Source organism: Sesamum indicum, linkage group LG15 (genome assembly GCF_000512975.1).
Source record: "Sesamum indicum cultivar Zhongzhi No. 13 linkage group LG15, S_indicum_v1.0, whole genome shotgun sequence".
NCBI lineage: Eukaryota > Viridiplantae > Streptophyta > Magnoliopsida > Lamiales > Pedaliaceae > Sesamum > Sesamum indicum.
Window position 1 is genome coordinate 3,715,514 of NC_026159.1, and position 24,054 is coordinate 3,739,567.

A 24,054-nucleotide genomic window follows, 5' to 3' on the forward strand; every position below is an offset into this window, starting at 1 on the left:
CTGGTGTAATTATGGGTTTTGATTCCTTTGGCGTATTCGCATTAGGACTGTACATGTTTGAAATTGTGTTTTCTTATGTTGGCCTCAAGCTCTCATCTTTCTCTTTCTTTAAGACGATCCATAAAACCAAGGAACTCACATGAATTTTGTATTTTCAAATTTCAAGTACATATCGAGTGTGACAACACGATGGTTAAGGGTTTGGTTGATTGGGGTAGAGAAATAGATGTATAAGAGAAGTAGAAGTAAAATGGAGTGTCAAGAATAAGTTTGTGTTTGGTTAAGGGAAATGGATGGAGCATAAGTAAAATTGAATGTATTTGAAATCCCTTCAAAATTTAATTTTATTTTCATTGAAAATTGGGCCGAAAAATGCATCCAACGTGCCCTATTTTAGATAGAGCGGTATGCGGCGAGCTCCTCACTCCTTACTACCCAGCTCCGTGAATACCAATCATAGCCGTCTTGTCTAGTCTCGATGATATCGCTTTATGATTCTCCAATAGGCAAGCGAGGCAGCCCGAGAATCTCATTCGATAGCTGCGACTAGTTTCTATGATCACCTACGGAAAAAGAACTAGCTGTTTTTTGCTCTTTTTTCCTCTTGTAATTGTCCTTTGTGATAGATTGCCTTCACCACATAAGGCTATAAAAATCAAAAACTACATATTTTATTTTTATTTACTTTATTATTCATATACGTGATTTTTTTATCCAATTGTTTTCTCATTCATGCTCATAAACCAATACATAACCTTTTAAAAAGATAATTAAATCACCAACAAAAGTGCTCAAGCACTAATTTCTTTATTTGAGGGCGTCCGCAGTCATTTTTATTTTATTTAAATTGAATATTCTAAAATACATGAACAATACGTATTTTGAGGAAATATTTTTATTCTTGTTTGATAAATATTTTTATTAATACAATTTTTTATATACTAAAAATTATTTTAGCATAATATTAACTTGTTTATTTTTTAATACAAAATAAAGAGAAAGAGATAGTCATTAAAATTATAAAAATTAGTCTTTTGTTCTTAATGCATTTTCCTCGTACCGGGGAAGTATTTAAGATTTATTTTTCATTCAATCATAGCAAACAACTTGAAAAAAACACTATTATTCTTTTCCTCCCTCTTTCACTTTCCCCTCCCATTTTCACTTTTTCTTTGATCTCACTTCAATCAAACTAACCCTAAGTGATTGATAACTCTAATATTCAATTATTTATTTCGTTCAGGGCTAATAACATAATCCCATCATAGTATAATAAACTCACCTATACCTAATAGCAGTAACAAAAATACAGATTATTCTAAATACATTTTTCCCATTCTTTTTCAAAAAACCAAATTTCCACAAAAAGAATATCAACGAACATGCCCGGAAAAGAAATGCCGAATTTCACTGCATTTTCTTCTGATGCTGTAGGAGTTTTTCCTTGTACGTTCTGCGGGCCTCCATCTTTATCATGTGCAGCAGAAAATCAGCCCAAGAATCAATGGGCCCTGGCAAGCACCAGTGCACGCAATCATTGTAGAGCGTCACATTCTCGTTGGGCCAATGCCCGTATCTACTCGGGTGCCCATCCGGCCTCAGAAGCATGGCCTGCGTCGTGTCCAGCAGCCTAAATTTCTTCTTCCCCTCCTTCTGCGCAGCCCTGAACTCCTCCAACTGAATCATGTACAGATCCAAATTCAAACCCTCCAGGAGCGTCTCGTTGCTCCGGAACGGCCGCTGCCGCAGGCAATTCCCTCCCTCGTTCCACAACCCGTTCTCGAAATGGGACGGCGCGAAGGTCCGCAGAAATGTCACGCCCTTGAAATTCTCTCTGGCGTTGATAGCTTTAAAAGCCGTCCGGAAGACGCGGCGGTAGCCGTAGGTCATTTGGAGGTCGGTGATGTTGGGGAGCTGGCAGAACCGGCACCCGACGATGTGGCTGTTCTCGTAGTAGACGGCGGGGCGAGTGAACCAGTGGCCGGCGTTGAGGATGACGTAATCGAAGTCGTCGATTTGGGTGGTCCATGACTGGTCGAAGTCGTCGAGATGGAGGTTGAAGAGGCCGGTGTGGGTGGGGCCGTCGGAGTCTCGATTCTCGGATCGGACCAAGAACGGTGACCAGAAATAGCCGAAAGTAAAGTTGTAAGTTTCGTATCTCCAGCGCTTGAAGCGCTCGTCGGGAGTTGGGGAGACGTCGATCGGGTATTCCACCTGAAAGTTTAGAATTAGACCCAAAGCCAAAACCCAAAAAATAAATATAATAGAAGAAATTAATGTTGATTGTTGGGGAAATATAAGGAAAATTGGAAATTCTTAATCATGATTTCTAAAGTCAATAAAACTAATTAACTAAAAGATTTAAATTCAAATATTTGAAACCATCTTATACTAATACTTCATATTGTTTTTGTTCGAATAAAATTTAAATAACCATATTATTATCTATTCCAATCATATACTAAATCCATTTATTTTAGACATTAAAACTATAAGTAGGAGCTTCTCAATGTTCTTGTAATAGGTGCAAGTAATGAGACTAACATTTTAGGTGAAATGAAGTTGAATAGCCCAACTCCTTCCATATCTCAAATCAAACACAATCTTGTAATAACTTTATGTCTTCTAAAATTAAATTCACTTTTTTTCATAAATAAAAATTACATCTATCACCTCTCAAGTTTGCTTACATCTAACAAATAAGTCTTTCCGTTAGTCAAAATTTATTGAATTTGTTGATATTAAAAAATAGAAGCAAATCATATAGGTGTTACCTGTGATTTCCTAAATCACATAAATTCTAGGTATAATTATAAAAAAATGTAATTATGCCAAAAATTATTTAAATTGAGTTGAATTGATAGACAAAGATGTGCATGGAATATACACCAAGTGCAAAAAGAATATGTCATTAATTAGTTGAGACCAAAAAAATATATTTTATTTATAGTAGTCATGTAGAAACAAATTAGGGCACATGGTTGGGCACATGCACTGTTGGAACTTTTGCTAAACCATAGAATGCTGCACAAAATGTAATTTTGCTCTTATATATATTAGCTTTTATGCTATGCTATTCGTATATAGTAAATAATATTTTATATTTTAAAATATATTATAATTTTAAAAAATATATATAATAAAAAAAATTAACTTTGAAGTATTACAACACAACAAAAATTAATTCAGTAAGTAAAAGGGATAATTACACTCTCTTCTATGATGTTTGGTGTAATCATACATAAACTTTTTGTGGTTTGAAAAATTACATTTAGTATTCTTGATGTTTGCTTCCGTCTAACAAATAGGTCCCTCCGTTAGTCAAGATTCATCGAATTTGTCTGGTATTAATAAAAAAATTTATATTAACTCCTGATTGACTTATTATTGATTTATCGAAAGTCACATAAATCTTTTACAACTAAATCACACTCATACATTTTCACGCGTTAATACATATGAAGACGTATATCTTCACCGTTATAAGGGTAATTTAGTCGAAAAAAATTATTTGACATGTAATAAGTCAATAATGAGTCAATCGAGGGTAAATATCAATTTTCATGCAGTCTTTTTTTATTAATATCAACAAATTTATCGAACATTAACTAAATGGAGGGATTTATTTATTATACAGAATCAAACATCAGGATTTTTAAATGTAATTTTTCAAATTACAATAAATTTACATATAACTACATCAAATCTAAGGAAAGAAAATTATAATTATCACTAAATAAAAAGAGCTTTTTATTTTTGTATTAGAGTAGGTAAATGAGGGTAGCTTATCATCATTGTGGGGTCGGGCAATGGGCACGACCACTTTTCAAACGCAATTATAATAAAAATAGTAGTATGCAGATTGGCGTATAACACCAAAGCTGGATAAGGAAAGAATAAAGAAGCATATATACCCCGGGGGGGTGGGGGTGGGGGTTCTTTTGGGCAACATTTTCTAGTTGTAGATCTAGCAACTGTTGAGGTGGTCACGTTGCCAAGATTGGATTCCCTATGCTCTGTCATCTCCCTTTTTTTATTATTTATTTCTTATATAAATATTTTACTTTATTTTTTGTGGAAGTATCAAGACATCACATGATAAATATCTTTATTTGAATTACTATTTATATGACTTAAAGTTTTTTTAATAATGCATGCATCCACTGCCACACGTCACCATTTAAATTCAAAAATTTCAAAATAAGATCTAGAGGCTCAAACTACTGGGTTGTCACCAGAGAACAATTTTGCATAATTTTTTTAGAATTTAATTTTTATTTATTTCCACCGCAAGCCAAATTATAAAAATGATGAGAATTTTTCAAAAATCATCTTTTACCCATACTAATCTTTATTGCACGTAGTGCCCCGAATATATTAAAAGAATAATGGGGTTTAGAGAAAGAGTAAAAAAAAAATAATAAAAAGAAACAAAAAACATGGTGTGAAGGGGTAAGAAAAAAGAAATGTGGTATGATGTAAGAAAGAAAATTTTTTGGTGAATGTGGGTTAAAAAAAATATATTTAAAAATTTATACGATAATGAATTCTTTTCTATAATATTATAGATATTTTAAATCCTTAAGAAGAAAAATATAAAGGCAACACTATGGAGTACATAAACATCAAATCATTTATCATTTCTGCAGATTTACTTTTCATGAGAGGGTGAGAAAGGATTGGCAATAGCAGAGGTGTATCTCTCTTTCGCATTAATTTCTGTGCATAAGAGAATAAAATAAAGTTAATAATATAATTACACACCTAACCTCTCCTCCTTTTAACTGTCCATTAATTAATCAATATTAATTAATACTTCAACTTTTGGCTGTTGAAGCAAAATGATGCACCATCACCATCGCATCTACATACAATCATGCTGCATTCTTCATTAGTTTATGTCCTTTACTTCCGGTTGAAGACAACAACAACAATTAGCAGAACCGCCCGGTTTCTGCTTGCCCATGCATGCTTCTTCATTTTTATCCTCATCACCCTAGCTACTGTTTTCTGGTGGAGAAAAGCCCCCCACCCCCACACCCACCCCATCCTTTTTATCTTATGTCTTTTCTAATAATATATATATATATATATATGTATACACTTCAATTATTTCCCTCGAAAAGCTAAAGAATTATATGCTTAATTTTGGATTTTTGCTGGTACTATACATAATCATTATTATTTTCAATAATTTACCTAAACCCTGAATTAATAATTGAGGCTCTGGATGCGCAAGTGGGGTTTTTGAAAAACCAACCGGCTTAGGTAAACTAACCTCATTTCATTTCAACCATTGTTATGTGTGAATCTGAAGCCACATGCAGCTCCACTCATTCATAAGTACAAGAAAAATAATGATTAATCTTTTTAATAATTAAAGATGCAACATTTTCAAAAACACAAACACACACACACATGTATTATGTATGTAGCATGCTTATCCACTTGCAAACCACAGAAAAAGTTTCAATTCTCAGCCCACTACCAAAATGTCATCATATGTATATGGAATTAGAGCTATATACTTTGTAATTATTAAAACATAAGAATAATTAAATAAATATATTAATGGAAAAATAATTAATGAGCATATATATATATATAATTATTATTACTTACCCTGGACAAGAGGCATATCATGGACTGCATTTGGTTCCTCCCCACCGAATCTCCAACAAAGGCCATGCTCTTGCCCCGGACCATATCCAAGAACTGGTACGGGTTGAAAACCGGCAAATCACACCCGTCCGGCTTCCACCTCCATTTCATGAACCCGGAATCGGGCCGCCCGTATTTCATGCAGTTCTGGTGCTCGTGGATTGCCCAACAAGTCTTGTTGGTGTAATACGGAGCCTCCGGATTGGGAACCCATTCCCCCGTGAAGATATCGCATTTTTCCTGATCGTCTGTTATTTGAATGTCGTCTTGTGCATGGTATGAGGCTGGCGCAATTCCTGAGGACGACCAACTCCTGTAGCTGGAGACCACGGAAGCTGTGTAGGTGGGGAGGAGCGGGTGATAGAGACGGATAACGGTGATGAGGATTAACACCACCGCCACCACAATACCTATATTCCTTATTCTTTTATTTACACTCAGCTCCATAGCTCCGGAGCTTCGGAGAAAAAGGTGGATCCGTGAGGGAGGAGTTTGGAATAATATATCGCCCTACCCAAATTACAACTTATATATTTTATAAAGTTGAATTCCAAATCAGTGGGTCATATATATATATATATATATTATTCTTAATTATTATTATTAGTCTATGGTTTTGGTTGTACATGATTGACAAATTCTTTTTTAGGGTGTCTGTTTAACAGTCGTATTCCAGCTGATCAGTCCCGATTTAATTAATTTAATTAATTAGGACTATTATATATATATACTACATAATTATTAAAAAAATAATTTTGATAAGATTAGTTTTCGTGGCAGTATGTATTAATTATGGTGGTTTGTGGCTAATTTAAAATAATTTATAGAGATCGCCATCTTATGTTAGAAAATTGATATCTCAACAAATTTAATAAAAATCCCACGACTTTTGCTCATATATTGTACTAAACAAGACAATGATGATGATTTTTAATTAATTCCACTTCGTTAATTGATTCATCAGTTTGGCCCGTGGTAGCAAGCTAGTTTATTGGAGTAAGAGCGTGTCCCAATAGAAAATGAATTGTTTTTAATAATTTACAATTAATTCTTAGCTCAGATCTATATATGAACTGTAATAATTAATATATACTTGCTTAGCAAAATTCGAATACGGAACTCTAGTCCAATCAAAATATATATATTTTTTATAATTAAATCAGAATAAAATTTAATAAATATAAAGTTGAGAAATTCTATACCTTCCCAAACTGAAGTAGTACGTATTTCCGTGTGATGCTAATGCAGGTGGAGACATTTCTTGCCTAGTGAAGTCAGTATAACACGTTAATTAATTGCTACAAAAAAGTAAAAGAAGTATCAAATATTCTTCAACCTTTTATTTTAGAGGGTTAATTAGTATCAGATTCAAAGATAAGATCATACAACAGACAGCCATTTTAGTATTAGGTAAACTACTATACACTATTTTTCTCACAAACCAACAACTCTGGTTACTATTCTTGAAAAGGGAAAAAATAATAAATTAATTAATCCATAACAATTTAATAATACTTCAAAAAAATTATATCTTTTGCTTTAGTTTCCTAAATTTTATCTATCATATGATTGGTCTCCAATATATATAGGGTGAAAAAATGTCATTTGGTCCACTAATTATAAGGTGATGGTACTTTCAATCTTATCCAATTTGAAAAATGCAATTGGAAATTGCAAATTAAAAAAATAGCACATTTTATCCAAAATTTAACTTTATAAAGTTAAATTCACTAGAAATATCACATGTCTTGCACGTGATGTAATTATTTTTTTTTTTAATTGTTGCAGCCACTCATGCTATACGTGCTATAATTATATGGCGCGACACATCCAGTCCAAATATCATTAGGACAAAAATGCCACATCAACAAAACTGATCAAAAATGAAAAAAATTCAAATTAAAGAGGTTTACAAGTCAACCATGAACCATGTACTAATACCCAGCGAATTAAGCATTTTTTAATAGAATTTGAACGAGAAGTGCTAATTTTTTTTAATTGTGGTCCTCGATAGCAAATTCAAAAATAGGAGAGGACCAAAAGTGTCGCCCTTATGATTCAAACATAAAATTTACATTTTTCCTTCATGTATATATTGACCACCTGGATGCTATTACTTTATTTATCACAAAATTCACATATTATTGTCCTAAAATGTATGGCCCCTAATTGTTTTCAGCCGATATATACATGAACTAAACAACAAGAACCAAAATCCCATAATTTCTTTCCTGACATTCTATTTCAATCCAAACAGGGACCAACAAAATTTGAGGAAGAGACGTTCCTTTCCTCATTGTCTTATTATCCACACAAATTAATCAATCTGACACTTGCATTTTCTTTTCCCCATTCATGATGCCACATTATTACATGTGAAGATTTTTTGTTTCTTGGCTATGCATGCAAAGTAGTTGTTATTGTCGTTTAAATTTCTTCATATTTGTGGAGTGGATAGTTGCCCCACATTCTCTTCTTCAATATTCAACGAACCTATAATGAGACCAAATTAAGTTTGTGTCAATTCAAATTGCATTGAATTGTCTTAGGTAGCTTTGTCTTTTCAGTCCCAATTTCTGTTTTCCAACTCCTCATTACCTTACAAGGTTGGAAGTCGGAAGTCAGTTTCGATAATCTATGGTACTCTGTTAAATCATTAATGGGCTCATTTAATTTTGTCAACATAGTATATAACATATAGTCTCATGAAATGAAAGGAAAGCCCATTTAATAGCCCATATTACTATCCACTGGAGGATACGATACCTTTATCTGGTGCTTACGTGGGATGATGACATTTATGATTTAAATTAGAGATCATTACATTTACAATCCCTCATTTATTGTCCTTTTTTATAAATTATTCCAATCTTTTAAAAAATTACAAGAATCACCTTCGACAGCCTTCAAAACTCAAAAATGCCTCTATTGACTCGGTCAAACTTTAATTTATTTTTTAAATGACAAAAATGCCCTCAAAATGTTTCTGTAATTACCAAAAGGTAGAAGGGGTGTCAAAGTAATGTATGGAGGATGAATAATATGATTATTTTATTATTATTTTTATTGAATCTCTATGTAAATTAGACCTCTTAATAATTAAAACATTAAGTTATTTAATTAACATATTAATAAAAATTAGTTACTAGGTTATAATTTAAATTTAAAACTATTTTTGTAAATTATTTTAAAAGTTTAAAATTAAAAGATTTATTTTTTATTTTTATTAACAACTAAATTTTATTAAAATTAATAAATTATATATATATTTATATATAATATAAATATGTATATAATTGGACATATTTATATATATATATTTGAAGGTGGGCATGACGGTAGGATTGAGAAAGAAGGAATAAAATTTAATTATAAATAAAAAATAAAGGATAATTAATCTTTGAACTTTAATAATTTTAAGAATTTATAAAAGAGTGATAAATTTTTAATTTAAACTCACAATTTAATAATTAATTTTATTAATATATTATTTGAATAATTTAATATTTTAATTATTAAAAAGTGTAATAAATGAGGTGTGTAAATTTATTATCTGTGACTATTATTATTAGCCTATTAAAACTGAAATTTTTTCCAACTTCAAGGGCACTACGACATCGACCAAGACAAAGATTTGGACATAATCAAACAAAAACAAAGCTGAATTGGGCAAGATATCTGGCCCAATAAAACACATTATTTTGCCTAATTCAATGTTTTTTATTTAATAGGTTATGATTCATAGCTGTATTTTCAGCTCTTTATATAAAAAGATATTATAAAACTTAATAAATAAATAAATTGATTATAAAATATATCTAGTTTTTTTTGCACCCTATACTTTGAAGTTTAATTTCCAATTTAAAACAACAAGGAAAAAAAAAATTCAAGTAAATGATTTACTTTTACTCCCCACTTCTCTTTTCAACAACTCTTGCAAGAAATCATTCCAAGCATCAATTGGACCAGGCAAACACCAGTGCACGCAGTCGTTAGGAATTATTCGATTTGCCACCGGCCAATGTCCGTATTTACTCGGATGCCCATCCGCTCTCAACAACATAGGCTTCGTCGCATCAAACAGTCTGAATTTCCGTCCGGTTCTCCTCCCTGCTTCCTGTGCAGTTCTCAGCTCCTCCAACTGTATCGAATACATTTCCAGACTGTAATCCTCCAAAGCGGTTTCATTCCTCTTAAAGGGCCTCGTCCGCACGCAATCCCCGCCCTTGTCCCACGGCCCCCCCTCAAAATGCGACGGCGCGAACGTTCTCAGAAACGTGACGCCGTTGAAATTTACGGCGGCGTTGATTGCCCGGAACGCCGTCTGGAAGGCCCATCGGGCGCTGAAAGATGAGGCGAGGTGGGTGACGTTGGGCTCCGGGCAGTAGAGGCAGCCGGCGAGGGTGCGGTTGAGGTAGAAATAGGTGGGGCGGAAGAACCAGTGGCCGGCGGAGATGATAATGTAATCGAATGATGGGATTTTGGAGGTCCAGGTTTCGTCGAATTCGTCGAGAAATAGGTTGAAAGGGCGCGTGAAATCATTGGGGTCGGTTTTTTGTGTTCTGATGAGATAGGGTGAGGAGATGATGGAAATGTTGAAGTCGTAATCTGTGTATTCGTAGAGCCTGTTTTCATCTGTTGGCTTTGAGACATCAACAGGACGGACAACCTGCGATTCAAGTTACAGAACGGTAGTCGCTCAGTCTTGTTCAATAGATCAAGATTGAGACCTCACAAGCAACAAATACATACAATGATGTAACAAAAATTAGTACTCCGACGTCCTGAAATTATTGATTTTGGAATCAATATATCGCAATATTTGTTTTAATGGTCTAACATACTAATATTTGAAGTTTTAATATAATGAATTGGATTAGAAAATAATATTATTACCTTAAACAAAAATCAAATTAGGTGGTGCTGTAAGTAGCATGCATGGTAGCAGAAATTTTACATATTATTTGTTATTTAATTAATATATATTTGAGGAGGGTAGGTAGGTAGGTATATTGTGGTAGTTAGAAATCAGCAAATATTTTGAACAGTAAATAAATAAATTAAGGGTCATCTTCTGAGCACTTCCTCTAAAGTTATAGATTAATTAAGCATATATACAGATCATGAACAAGAAAATAAAGAGCTATTAATTACAGCTCATGCATGCACGTTTTACAATCATATGATTCTTGAGATTTTTTTCTCTGCATGCATGTCTAGATCCAAATTCATATTAAATAATAACATTGTTACACTTCACTCTGATCCCTCAATTAACGTCTATACCTAAAAAATTAGATTTGTTGAAATATTATTCACACCTTTCACTTATTATAATAAATTAAAAAAATTAATGATTTTAAAATTTGTGCATATATATATGTTGAAATTACTAGCTAGTACTTAATTAAGACAATTATCGACAAATAAGATGTTCCAATTATGCATGTTTCTCAAATTACTAGTTACTAATTAATGCGTAATTGTATTATTCATCTATATATCTTATAATTGATTATATATTCAATATCGTCACGCTGAATATATATTCTTCTTGTTTTTAAATAATTTCACATTAATTCTAACTGCCGCCCAATGGCCATATATATAAAACCAAATTATTGCTGTACATATAAATTTTCTATTGTCTCTTAGATGATTTCAACTGCTCCACAACCCTAATTGTTAAATATAATATTTAGCCTGCTCTAGATTTAGTTCCCAATAGCCCCACTAAATTTTAGTCATGAATTAATGACAGCTTCTTTCTACTATATAAAAATTGTATTTTCTTTTCTCACAATATTATGACCCAAACAAAAGAAAAAAAAAAAGTTGAGCATTTGCACATAAATTTGTTTTAATACACTCGCATTGCAGATTATAATTTACTTTAGTCTTCATGATTACCAATTCTCTTCCAACCAAACATGGAAAATATAGACTACAATTAATAATCTTGTAAGAACTATTTAACATTAGGAAAAATTTTAACTTACATCGGGTTTAATTGAACTCGAACTAATTATATAACAAGTTTGATAAACTTGTTACACAACTGATGTATAATTTTAAAAAAAATAATTAATTACATGAAGTTGTTTTATAGTCAATTTGCACATAATTAGAGATGTAATAATTCTCAAAAAAGAAAATAATGTAATAATTAGATGGAGATGGATACTTACTCTTGACAAGAGACAAATCAAAGACTGAATGTGGTTTCTTGCGACTGAGTCACCCACAAAGGCCAAGGATTTTCCCCTCACCAGTTCCAAGAACTTGTACGGATCAAATATGGGCAGCTCACACTCATCCGGCTTCCATCTCCATTTCAAGAACCCTGTGTCGGGCCTCCCGAATTTCATGCAATTCTGATGCTCCTGAATCGCGTCACAAGTCGTGTTTGTATAATACGGGCCCTCTGCATTCGGCACCCATTCCCCAGTGAATAAATCGCATTTCTTGCTGCCCTCTGACGTGTTTGATCGTATCATGTTAACTTCAATATCGCTGTCGCCCGCCCGCTGCCTTTTACTAGTAATTTCTTCAGACTTTGAATTAATACCACCGGCGATGATCAAGTCTGATCCCGGGCTTTTGATTTCCCCTTCTTCGGGCTTTCTAACTTGTGTCTTGTTAGCAGGCGTGTCCAAGTTTGGTGGTGGACTCGTTGACAGTTCCTGTGCCACGCCTCCACCGCCGTGTCCGTGGCTGCGCCGCCAGCTATGGACTTTTTCATGGCGAGGCAGCGGATTGTTTGGTTTTGGAGGAGAGAGATGTTGATATGATCCAACATTAAGCGAGGTTAAGGAATTAAATTTGTTGTGGGAAAAAGGGAAGTAGAGAGGAAGAATTGTGAAAACAAAAGTTAGGGCTAGGATGAGGGGGATAAACTTGGGTATGTATTTTCTTCGTGTATGGGGAAGTTCACAAGCAGCTTGGAGCTTCATTGCGTGTGTGTGTGTGAGGAAAGAGACAGAATGGTTAGGCCACTGACAACGAACGATCATCAATTAACATAAGTAAAATTGTCTTATAATGGGAAATTGGAGTTTGATGGATTGGAGTGTCGCCGTCTCTATATATATAGCGAGTCGTAACCCATGGGAGAGGAGACCTTGTCTTAGGGGCCTATACATTTCTTTCTTTTTTTTTTTTGAGAGGGGGGGCTATATATTATTAATTACACTAGCTAATATAATTTATCTAGGAAATAATTAAAAAAGCAGGTCAATATATATAACCATTAACTAAGAAAACGAAAGTTAAAGTTGTATTTTTGTTCGAAATATGATAGGTGATCAATATTTTCATCATTTGAATTTGAAATAGCTGCAAAATTGATTTTTGTTTTCAGCACATTTCCACAGCCTAATTTGCCAAAAAATAGACACCAAATCTACATGTCTGCACGTAACCATTATTTACTAATGAAATTAAATGCATCGAAAAACTCTTATTTTTTAGGATAAATAATATAGAAGCTCTATTATTTGGGACGAAATTAAAATGCAATTAAGGGATGAAAATGGCAATTTTGGCAAAAAGAAGATAAAAGGAAAGTCAAGACACACAATTAACAAAAGGTTGGTGTTTAGTTTCCAGCGTCAACGAATACGACAGCCCACCTTATTAATTAAGGGAGAACCTCTCTCTAATTTCTTTCTTTTTTTTTCCTTTTTCTTGTTTTATTTAAAGAAATAAGAGTTATAATATTTCTTGATGGTGCGTCATATGCTTACTGCTTCAAGCAAGCAAGACACGCCTCAAAGTTCCAACATTTAATTAATTGAAATTAATATTCGTTAATTAGTTATTGTTAAATTTGTTTTGACATTTCTTTCATTTTAATTATTTAAAATGGATGTTACAGGATTATTATTTGTGGGTATGTTGTGTGGTTTTTAACAATTTGAATATAATAAGTCAATTAGTATTTGGAAAACGAATCATTAATTGTTTCATCATTTACATGAAAAAAAAATATCATAAATAGGTCGATGCTTATTAATTCTCTGGGTGGTTATGTTAGTTTTCAAACTACGCTTTGCTTCCTAATTAGACCTCTGCCTAGTGTACCTAAATTGAAAATTTCCTTTATGTACGATTGGCAAAATTGCAAAACTATTCTCACAGTTTAGGGATCATTTCATACTTGACCTCATATTTTATGAAATTTTAAAATTAATTTTATATTTTGTTAAAAATTATAAAAAAAATTCAAAAACATTTTAAGACAAAAAAGAAACGTTAATGACAGAAAACGGTCGTGAAAGTTATTTCAACATTTTTGTCTATGTAGAAAAATTTACAGTGGTGTAGCACCCCCCCACTAATTTATTCAGAATTACAGTAAAAAAAGGAAAAATTTATCTCTTATTTTCTCTTTTCAGCAACTCCTGCAAGAAATCATTCCAAGAATCAATTGGACCAGGCAAGCACCAGTGCACACAGTCATTGGCGAATGTCTGATTTGCCACCGGCCAATTCCCGTATTTACTCGGATGCCCGTCCGGCCTGAGTAACATAGGCTTCGTTGCATCAAACAGCCTGAACTTCCCTCCATTTCTCCTCCCTGCTCTCCGCGCAATTTTCAGCTCCTCCAACTGTATCAAATACATCTCCAGACTGAAATCCCTCAAACTGGTCTCCTTCCTCTTGAACGGCCTCTTCCTCACGCAATTCCCGCCCTTGTCCCACGGCCCTCCCTCAAAATGCGACGGCGCAAACGTTCTAAGAAACGTCACGCCCTTGAAATTGACAGCGCCGTTAATGGCCCGGAACGCCGTCCGAAAAGCCCGCCGGTAGCTGAAAACTGAGGTCATGTGGCTGATGTTGGACTCGGGGCAGTAGAGGCAGCCCATGCGGCGGTTGTTCACATAGAAGTAGGTGGGGCGGAAGAACCAGTGGCCGGCGGAGATGATTAGGTAGTCGAAAAGTGCGATTTTAGTTGTCCAGTGTGGGTCAAACTCGTCGAGGTATAAATCGAAAGGGCGCTTTTCGTTGGGGTCTAATTTTCCAGTCTTGACCAAATAGGGTGACCAGAACATGGAAATGTTAAAGTCGTGTTCTGTGTATTGGTAGCGCTTGTTTTGGTCCGTTGGAGCGGACAAGTCCTCCGGATATGCTACCTGATAATAATCATGAGACTTTATTAAAATAAAAATGATAATTTACATAATTATACTAATATATACATTAATAAATTGAATAATATATAAAAATAATTATAACAAACTTATATAAAATAAGACAAGTAGCCATCTGTTTGAATTAGGACATTACTTAGTTGAGATGAAGAAAAGTAGGGATACTTGTATTTGTGTCGGGAGATTGTAATTTTTCAATCTTGATTAGGCAAATATAGAGAGAGACAAAAGACACAGTTAACTCAAGATGCTTATGATAATTAATTAATGACGACTGCAGATAGATAGAATTACAATCAAAGTATTTAATTAAACTTAGAAACTAAATTAATAAGCACAGTTAATAATTAAAGAAATAGATAGAATCATTAAACTTACTCTTGACAAGAGGCAAATCAAAGACTGCATCTGATTTCTAGCCACCGAATCACCAACAAAGGCTAGCGATTTTCCCTGTACAAGTTCCAAAAACTGGTGAGGATCAAATATCGGCAAATCACAGCCGTCAGGCTTCCACCTCCATTTCAAGAACCCTGTATCCGGCCGTCCATATTTCATGCAATTTTGATGATCCTGAATCGCATCACAAGTCGCGTTTGTGTAATAGGGGCCTTGAGGATTGGGCACCCATTCCCCTGTAAATAAGTCGCATTTCTGATCCTCCAACACTTTGGTTCTTATAATTCCAGGTTCTTCATTATGTGTCGCTGTCGACACCCTTGTCAAATATTCTTTTGGACGTCCCACCTTTCTATTCCTGCTATAGTTACCCTTTCCCAGTCTCAATTCCCGGCGGCGCAGCGTGAGACCGCCACCACCTCCGTCGTTGCATGGCAGAGATGAGCAAGGGAGGTTGCTATTATTATTACGTTCCAAGAGGAGGGGTAGTAGTAATTTGTGGGAAGGAGGAAAAGTATATAAAGGGATGGTTAAGAGTAGGGCGAGGGCTATGAATGGGGCAAACTTGGATGATTTGCGTGGGGTTGGAGAATAATGGGGTTTTCGTGATGAAAGTAACTTCATTTCCGTGGAGAGGGAAGGGATTAATTAATGCAGGTTTCAGGAAAATGGAAGGAAATCATTTCTCCACACGAATCTTGCGGACACCTCCCAAACCTTACGTGCATGTATGTTTGGGTGGACCAAAAAGTATTACTATATCACAATTTCTATATATACCTTTTTTTCGCTTTTATTATATACATGATCACTATGAAAAACTTAATTTTTTTTTCTGCATGAAAAATAATTATGATTTTAAAATGGTAAGAAATCAATATACTATCTTTCATGATTAAATAAAATTAATTTAAAAATTTAAGTTATGATCGGAATTGATTAATATTTATCATAATTTATTTATCATTGTTTCCAGTTATGCATGGCTGGTGTTTCAATCTCAAAGATTAAATTAAAATGGCTAATATGCGTCACACAACTGTATTTAATTTGTATTTTCTACATTTAGTTTTGATTTTAGTAATTAATTATGATTAGAAAAAGTCATATTTTTTATAATGCATCCAGCAATACTGAACTTGTCTAATAATGCTAATTTATTGTAATTAATCTACAGAAAATTTTAAAATTGGTAAGGAATAGTGTAAAGAATCTAGCTTTGGTTGTCATCCATTTTTTTAATTTTTTATATTTCCTCCCTCTTTCTGGGTTCAGCGAAAGTCAATTAAAACTCAAGGGAAAAAATATTGCCTTATTCTTTCTGGAACGGATCATTGTATTTAGTTGGGCCCAAAAGCCCAATCAGTCTTGTGTTGAGTAATAATATGAAAAATCCTTAATGGGCTAGGAGGCCCGTGTCTTCTGGTCATGTCCCACATCTTCCTACAATGTGAATATTTTTATTATATTTTCGTGTCATATATTAACGCATTCTTTTAATGTAAAAAAGAATACATAAATTACATTATAATTAAAAAATAAAGCCGCATATAATAAATTCTTGGACGTAAATCAATGTGTGACACAAAAATAAACAAAATATCCTCTGTCCAGTCCAAGGTTTTCACATTTATGTTAAGTTAATGCGATTAAATATGAGACCAAAAAAAAAAAAAAAAAAAAAAAAAAAAAGAAAGAAGAAAAAACACTGCCCAACTAATTATTTGTTTGTATACAAGAATGGCGATAAACGTATTTAATTGGTCATGTATTATAGAGTGGTGGACGTAAATATCGGGTAACAGAAAATGCAGGGACGGAATAGTGATATTTGTGAGCGGCTTGAATCCACGCAAGCCGCGATGTGTTAACGTAAAGTGATTAGACGCCATAGAAGTGAAGATAATACAAAAGTAAAAAGACAAGGCTGAAAATGGCGTCTCATATGTTGGGTGGCCCACAGCGGAGGGGAGGAGAAGACATTGCCGTAATGTTTGAATTTGTATTTTAAGTATTTTGTTTTGTATTTTGAAAATAAAAGGAGAAAAATAGAGATAAATTAATTCGTGTTGGAGATAGATAATATATTTGAATTTGTATTTTGAAGTTATTTAAAATATATATATATATATATAAAGTTGAAAAATAAAAAAACACACAAATATGGTGTAAAAATACAAAAACAAACATTAAATATATTTTATCTTGTCTTGAAAAATGCAAAAACATGAATCCAAACATAGTGTGCTGCTTCCTTCTATCTCATAACCCTCTTTCATTCAATTTTGAGCGCGCGCGTGTGTGTGTGAGTAAAGTTTGATTTTTTTAAGGTTGCTACATATAATTATTACTGAAAACATAAAACATTACTGTAATAAAGGAATTCTATGTTTGTCATGTATTGTATTTATTTATTGTATCTAAATCAAATTAATCTTAATCAGTGAGAAAAAAGTTTGACTATACTCAGATAATTAATTAGATGTCCATTAAAACAACAACATATAATTAATAGAATTTGAATGGACCAAATTTAATTAGATTCTATTTTTCTTAGTTAGTTATAATAATAAAAGTGAGGTGGGCCCCAAGGGAGGGATAAAAATTGCAAGACCTGAAATCGTACCAAATTCCTACTTGTGCAGAAAACGTGGTGTGGTGTGTATGTACGGTTGATTCATTCATATATCCTCCCTCATCACTTTCCCCACATCTCCAAACTCACTCTCTCTCTCTCATTTCTGGTAATTGCAATGGTGATGATGGGGTTGGAGAGGTTGATGACGAGCTTCAAGTCCAAACTCAAAAAGTCCATCAAACTCAAGAAGCCTTACGACAAGATTGAGAAGAGCGAAAGCATGAGAGTCGAAATTCGCAGCAGAAAGGCCAGAAAGCTCATTCAAGACACTCTCAAGATCGCTGATTCCCCCACCACCAGAAGCTACACCTTCTGATCTTTTCTATCTCTTTAATTTTCTCTATTTATACCTCTCTCTCTCTCTCTCTCTCGCTGTACTTCAAATTAGTCCTAATAATATATATTTATATATGCTCTTCATCTTCTTAATTAAATCTACAATTCATGGCTCGCTCTTTCTCTCTCATACACACACTCACACTATAAACATATGGTGCGTGCGTGTGTGTTTTAGGATAGTTATGAGCTAAAATATTAATGACTGGTTGTGATGTGCATATACTAAACTCCTCAACAATTATAAATTCTAATTTAAATCAAGTCCAACCAGACTACACTATGTTTGGAGCATTAATCCGACGCTCAAATAAAATCTATTCTGAATTTGAAACTGAATTCTTTGTTACACATTTACTGATACCAGTAATCAATCTGTCTTTTTATTATAGTTTGGTATTGTTGATAAGCATGAGCAATTATGGTTTCCACCGCATAATATTTTATATCATAGTACTGAATGCATTAGGAAAGATGATGATGCTTTTGACAAGACAGAGAATTGGTGAGAATTCCCTGTGAGAGAAAGTTGGGCATGTCAGGAGAGCATATATTGAGGCCGGTTAAAAGTAGCAATTATTTGTAGAAAGCAACAAGAATCCACCATACCCTCACCACAAAATTCCAAAACTAACAAATGAAAAGAGGTATGGCAACATCATACACCAATTCATTAATTATTTGATGATACTGAAATGTAACTGAATTTTGCATGTGAAACTGTACACCACCCAATTTATTTATCCCTACCATCTTCCTACCAAACTAAGTTTACCACATTGCTGCTCTATTTCTCCGATTCGGATTTGCTGTTACAAATTTTGTTACATCTTTATGTTACTATTCATGTATACACATTACATATATCAATATTTAGATTTTATCCATATAATGTGTATTTATGCGGTACAATTCCAATGAATGTTATTCAAGTGATTAGCATTTAACACCATCATCATAAATTATGATGGACGATAAGGGCAAATAGCAGATGAAAAATAAACTATTCATGAAGGAAAGCTGAAAAAAGCAAGAAAAAAAAAGAGAGGCCTATTCTCAGTGTGAGGAGCGAGAACTGTACGGCAATCAAACCTAAGCAAAGGTGGCGGTGATCTAATCACTAGATTACAAAATCTACCAGTAATGCTTATGCTGTCTCAACCTTAAAAGGACAAGGGCTCCCTGTACAAATTTGCTGCGGCCACTGCATGACCATGTCTACTCTTTTCTTTTTAAATGAATATATAAAACACATGTAAAGGAGATATGAACACAACAGTTTGATGCAACATACATGCTTTGTGACGTGGAAATCCTATTTCTACTTAAAAAGAGACAGGCCGGTGCCCTTTTGTTATCGGATCGATTAGATTCAATCTTGATCCAAATTATTCTTTTAACTTAGTTAATAGCGTGTGAACACAGCTTAGCGTGATTCCTGTTGCACCCAGTTAACTGGACGGACACTCCATAGATCAAATAAAAAAGTTTTATTTGCAATTTTCGGAAGATCAACATCACAAAATCAACTATAGAACAGATAATAGTAGAAATGGAAAGTGCAAAATTGCATTTAAGGGGGACTGCTTGATGAGATAAAATTACAAATAAGTTCAGTAATTGTATGGTAAATTATCAGCAACGCTCATATCAGCACTACAAAAACGAGTAACATATAGAGTTCCAACAGTAAATGGTGGGGCATGGGACCAAATGGTGAGGACAAAGACCGACATACTGTTCAACCAAAATGCCCATGCTAGTTTTCGTGAAATGAAACTTTTATGTGCAAAAAATTACTGACTATGCACGATACATAAAAATTAGTTCAAGTGACCTAACGGCTGTGGAGGTAAAGCATTTGGAGATCCTTGCAGTGGACACAGATCCATGGCAACAATAGGGGATCAAGGCAGTAGGAATGAACACATCGAGTCTGGCAGAAATTACATCTGATAAGAAGATCCTCAGGTTCTCTACTGAAGCATCGACAACAAACTATGGCTGATGGCTGCATAACAATAACAACAAAGAAACTCAAGTTACAAATAAAACAACCAAACAGAAAAGCAAGCCCAAAATTGTAGCATGATTGATATCTAAGTTATAGTTCCTCTAGAGAACTCCAAAAGGGATCCAAGAATTTACAGTAAGATATTTGGAATAATATTGCATTTTTGGTGTACAGAGTAGCTTGCAGAGTCTTTCAAGTTAATAAACAAGATAAAGCCCTAAAGACATAAATGAAGAGGCAAGGATTGATGTCAATACATAGTTATATAATCTGAAGACACCAAGGTATCTTGATTCGCTGGAGAAGCAACAAATAACTAGATAATATTAAATAACAGAAAAGTGGAAAATTGCAATCACTTGCATTACTGGGAGGACCACATGTTTCATCAGGAAGAATGTATAGGTCAGTTTTCGAATGGTCATGAGGAATGGATTGTGAATATATTTTCTGATCTGAAGAAACAGCATCTTCCACTTTAGTTATGCATATGAAACTAGCTTTGCACAGAGGACATGTTGAAGTCTTCTTTCTTGAAGCCTGCACCCAGTGTAACTATCAGTAAGCAATACATTGAAAATAAACTTCTATTATTGTTCTTACAAGAACTATTTATCATGCCATAAACTACTAACTTATCGCCTTTCAATAAGATATCAGTGTCGGTAAATGTCTATGCTCTCCCACATACCCTAATTAGATGATTGTTCAATGATATCAGACTCCACAGTCAAATGTATGCAAAGTCTAGGATATCATATCACCCCATTTATGATAAAGAATTCTATGTGCATGGGTCTTTGGAGAAGAATATGGACTGAACTTGAGGCTGCATGTTAGGGACTAATAAATATTCTCTTGATTTGTTAGAGACAATATATATGGTCTCTCCTCTCTCTAACAGCTATGACCTGACAATAGAAACATTTTTTGCTCTCCTATGGTGAACATCATGCCAATCCGCTCATGCTCCAAACACTAAAGCCAGAAAATCTTAGAATAAAAATGCATACAATCAGATACAAACTACTACCAGAAGAAATTTGTTGTAGTGCAGTAAACAAAACATCAGGTAGGAGGTTGAAGGAAAAACAGTCACCGGGAAACTGAAAACCAGAAAAATCATACCATATGGTCTGCCCAGTTCTGGATGCACGAGAAACAAAATCGATGACCACATGGCAGTACTCCCCTAGTGGAACTGAAATCCGTCCAACATATAACACATGAGAACTCACTTGATGCAGGTAGTCTGCTACCAGGATCAACATCAATGAAATCCTCATTAGCAGCAACTTTGAGTTCATCTGAAGTTTCAAGGAGGGAAGATTGTGCAACATGAATATGTGGGTTCAGATTTCCAGCATTCACATCCTCATTCTCTTCAAGACCATCACAACCATCACCATCATCTTGCCCACTCAAGAAGCACCTTGCATCAGATATGCGCCCATTAGGTAAACCTTGGTCCCTCTCGACATCTGAACTATCGGACAGAATTCTACTGAAATTATTCTCAGGTAATACGTTATCCTCCTTGTACTCCTCCACATTTGAAGTTAATAACCAATCGTCCATGCTTATACGCTTTTTGACCAGCCTACGGCCTTTGCCCTGACTTTCTGGTGAAATTGAATTCCTTTTTCTCTGTCTACAAGAATATGCAGGCAGAGAAGTGCTTGCTTCCTCAAGCTATTTAAAAGAAAAGACAAGGAAAATGCATTAACCAATCTGGATCTCACATGAGGAAAAAGTTGAGCACACTGACTAACTGAAAACAAAGAAAAATTAGTAAGACAGGTGTATTTGGAAAAGCAATGAGGTCTTTCAAGAGAGGACAAGAAGAACATTAATCAACAAATCTAACAAGATTCAAATGATCGCTGAAGGAAATTGTAAATACCCTCAGCAGCCTCGGCTGAAATATATTTAAAGAGATCCTAATGGATAGTTTTAAGACTTCAGCAGAAAAGATGATTAACTATACTGGTTAAATTAGTAACCCCAAGGAAAATCAATATTTCTACGAGTTAAAGACATCGTTCTCAAAAACAAAAAACCTTGTATTCAGGTGATACTATTTGAAACAAACAAGAATATGAAAAGTTCACTTGCCAGTAACTATCCACATTAGTTATCCTTGGAAAATACACTTCATTCATTACAGTCCACCTTATACCAAGCCAATTGAACTTAAACAGTGCTATGAAGACTTATCAAAAGTTTCTATTAAATTAAATCCAAAAACAAAGCTATATTTTCTATTAATATATATTGTAATTCTAGAACTTCTAGAGATTGGGAAGGAAACGTGAAAGGAACTTATAATATTTGAATACCTCCATAACTGTTGGCCCTGATGGAGTCTCAAGGCAATATCTGCTGCTACTAGGACAATCCTTCCTTAAACTTCTTTCAATTGCTTTCCTAGCTGATCTATTAGAACGACGGCCATTCTGCCTCTGCTGAGGAAAGGGATCCTGAAATAGATCAGATAACAAAATCACAACTTAGGTCATGCTAAAATAACCAAGAGGCAGCTGAAAGAATTTACAGAAGAAATGTTTGCAGAAAGAAAGAAACAAGATGGTCTGACATACGGTACTGGCATTTAAGCATTTTGGGCTCTTAATAGTGATAGCTTTGTGCGGTTTGTTACGGATATAAACCTATTGATAGACAGGAGATATTGCGAACCACAAGAAGCTAACAAGCACGCAGAATAATGCATGTAAGCCAAAAGCTAAAACAATAATGAATAACAGGTAAAATTCTATTTGATTATCAAAATGAAACGAAATTAAAATCCGACAGTAACCTCATCAAAAAGAAGCAATTCCGTCCAAGCACGATCATATATGCCTTCACATTCAATATCAATCACAGGTTCTTTAGTGTTCTTCAATGCTCTAGATCGTGCGCTTGTCGGGTTAATCCCCAACCGAACGTCCAAACACAGAGGTCCTGTTTCTTCCCCACTAGAAGAAATTGAGAATAGGAACATATGATGCCATAACAGTAAAACATTGTTAGTAATTCAATAAATCAGACAACAGCCAGAGGAACCATATTTTCTGTTAGGCTAAAATTAGCCAAATTACTGTATATTACATCACGCAGAAACAGATAACATTGTACCACGAACTCTGGAATGAGAATGTGAGACATAATTTAGATATACAAATATAATAGAAGGAACACCCAATCACAATTTGAAGCAACACCACTGCCACTAATAATGTGGATCATTTCCTCCTAGTAAAAGGAAAAATAACATTCGATCAAAACCACCATACAGAACAAGAATGCAACAGAACAGCGAAGACATTATTCTAGAACAAAGAAAATTCATCCAAAACCTAACTTCCACAACTCTGAGTACCTCTGAGACGTGTACGGTTCCTCCGAAACACGCTTTCCTTTCTTTACACATTCCTCAATCCAGCGATGATTAACAATTTTTATCTTGAGCTTCTTCGCAAGCTCGTATTTTCTTCCTTCAAATTTCCAGCAGACCTAAACGACGCAAGCAATCAAACTGCTAAAAGAGAAATGATTGGAAATTCGACAGACGAAGTATTCATTAAATCCATGATTCGTTCTATGAAAAAGTACTTAAACAGCTGGGATCGAAATGCCTACCAAATGAGTAACAGATTGATTCATACTTCCGACGTAACTAGCGCCAGTTCTTGATATTAGTCTGATTAGATTGAATCTCTCGGCGCCATGGTATCCGCTCACTGTGGCTAGTATCGACTCCATTCCTTTCAACGGTATAGCGGATTTGTCTTCCATGGTTGGCGATTCTATTCGTGGATTCGTCTTCAATGATAGGCCTCCCTGCGTGTAGG

The 24,054-nt window shown here is 34.3% G+C and overlaps 4 protein-coding genes across 6 annotated transcripts; all 4 read right to left on the reverse strand.

Annotated features, from left to right (window-relative positions):
• LOC105177751 (protein trichome birefringence-like 19) lies at window positions 1,204–6,179 on the reverse strand. Its single transcript, XM_011100995.2, has 2 exons — window positions 5,623–6,179; window positions 1,204–2,214 (listed from the first exon to the last, which is right to left on the reverse strand). The coding sequence occupies exons 1-2, from the start codon at window positions 6,106–6,108 to the stop codon at window positions 1,408–1,410; spliced, it is 1,293 nt and encodes a 430-aa protein (XP_011099297.1). The 5' UTR covers window positions 6,109–6,179; the 3' UTR covers window positions 1,204–1,407.
• Window positions 9,500–12,731, reverse strand: LOC105177752 (protein trichome birefringence-like 19). Its single transcript, XM_011100996.2, has 2 exons — window positions 11,850–12,731; window positions 9,500–10,330 (listed from the first exon to the last, which is right to left on the reverse strand). The coding sequence occupies exons 1-2, from the start codon at window positions 12,672–12,674 to the stop codon at window positions 9,548–9,550; spliced, it is 1,608 nt and encodes a 535-aa protein (XP_011099298.1). The 5' UTR covers window positions 12,675–12,731; the 3' UTR covers window positions 9,500–9,547.
• Window positions 13,931–15,880, reverse strand: LOC105177753 (protein trichome birefringence-like 19). Its single transcript, XM_011100997.2, has 2 exons — window positions 15,192–15,880; window positions 13,931–14,795 (listed from the first exon to the last, which is right to left on the reverse strand). Exons 1-2 carry the CDS (start codon window positions 15,834–15,836, stop codon window positions 14,034–14,036), a joined length of 1,407 nt encoding a protein of 468 aa, XP_011099299.1. The 5' UTR covers window positions 15,837–15,880; the 3' UTR covers window positions 13,931–14,033.
• LOC105177754 (BRCT domain-containing protein At4g02110) lies at window positions 19,761–24,048 on the reverse strand. 3 transcript variants are annotated; one of them, XM_011100999.2, is made up of 7 exons: window positions 23,843–24,048; window positions 23,583–23,716; window positions 23,019–23,178; window positions 22,540–22,680; window positions 21,329–21,892; window positions 20,564–20,740; window positions 19,761–20,197 (listed from the first exon to the last, which is right to left on the reverse strand). In XM_011100999.2, exons 1-7 carry the CDS (start codon window positions 23,996–23,998, stop codon window positions 20,024–20,026), a joined length of 1,506 nt encoding a protein of 501 aa, XP_011099301.1. In that variant the 5' UTR covers window positions 23,999–24,048; the 3' UTR covers window positions 19,761–20,023. The 3 variants fall into 3 exon arrangements, with proteins under 3 accessions (XP_011099301.1, XP_020554648.1, XP_020554647.1); XM_020698988.1 differs by having other exon boundaries at window positions 20,012–20,197; window positions 20,560–20,740; XM_020698989.1 differs by lacking the exon at window positions 20,564–20,740.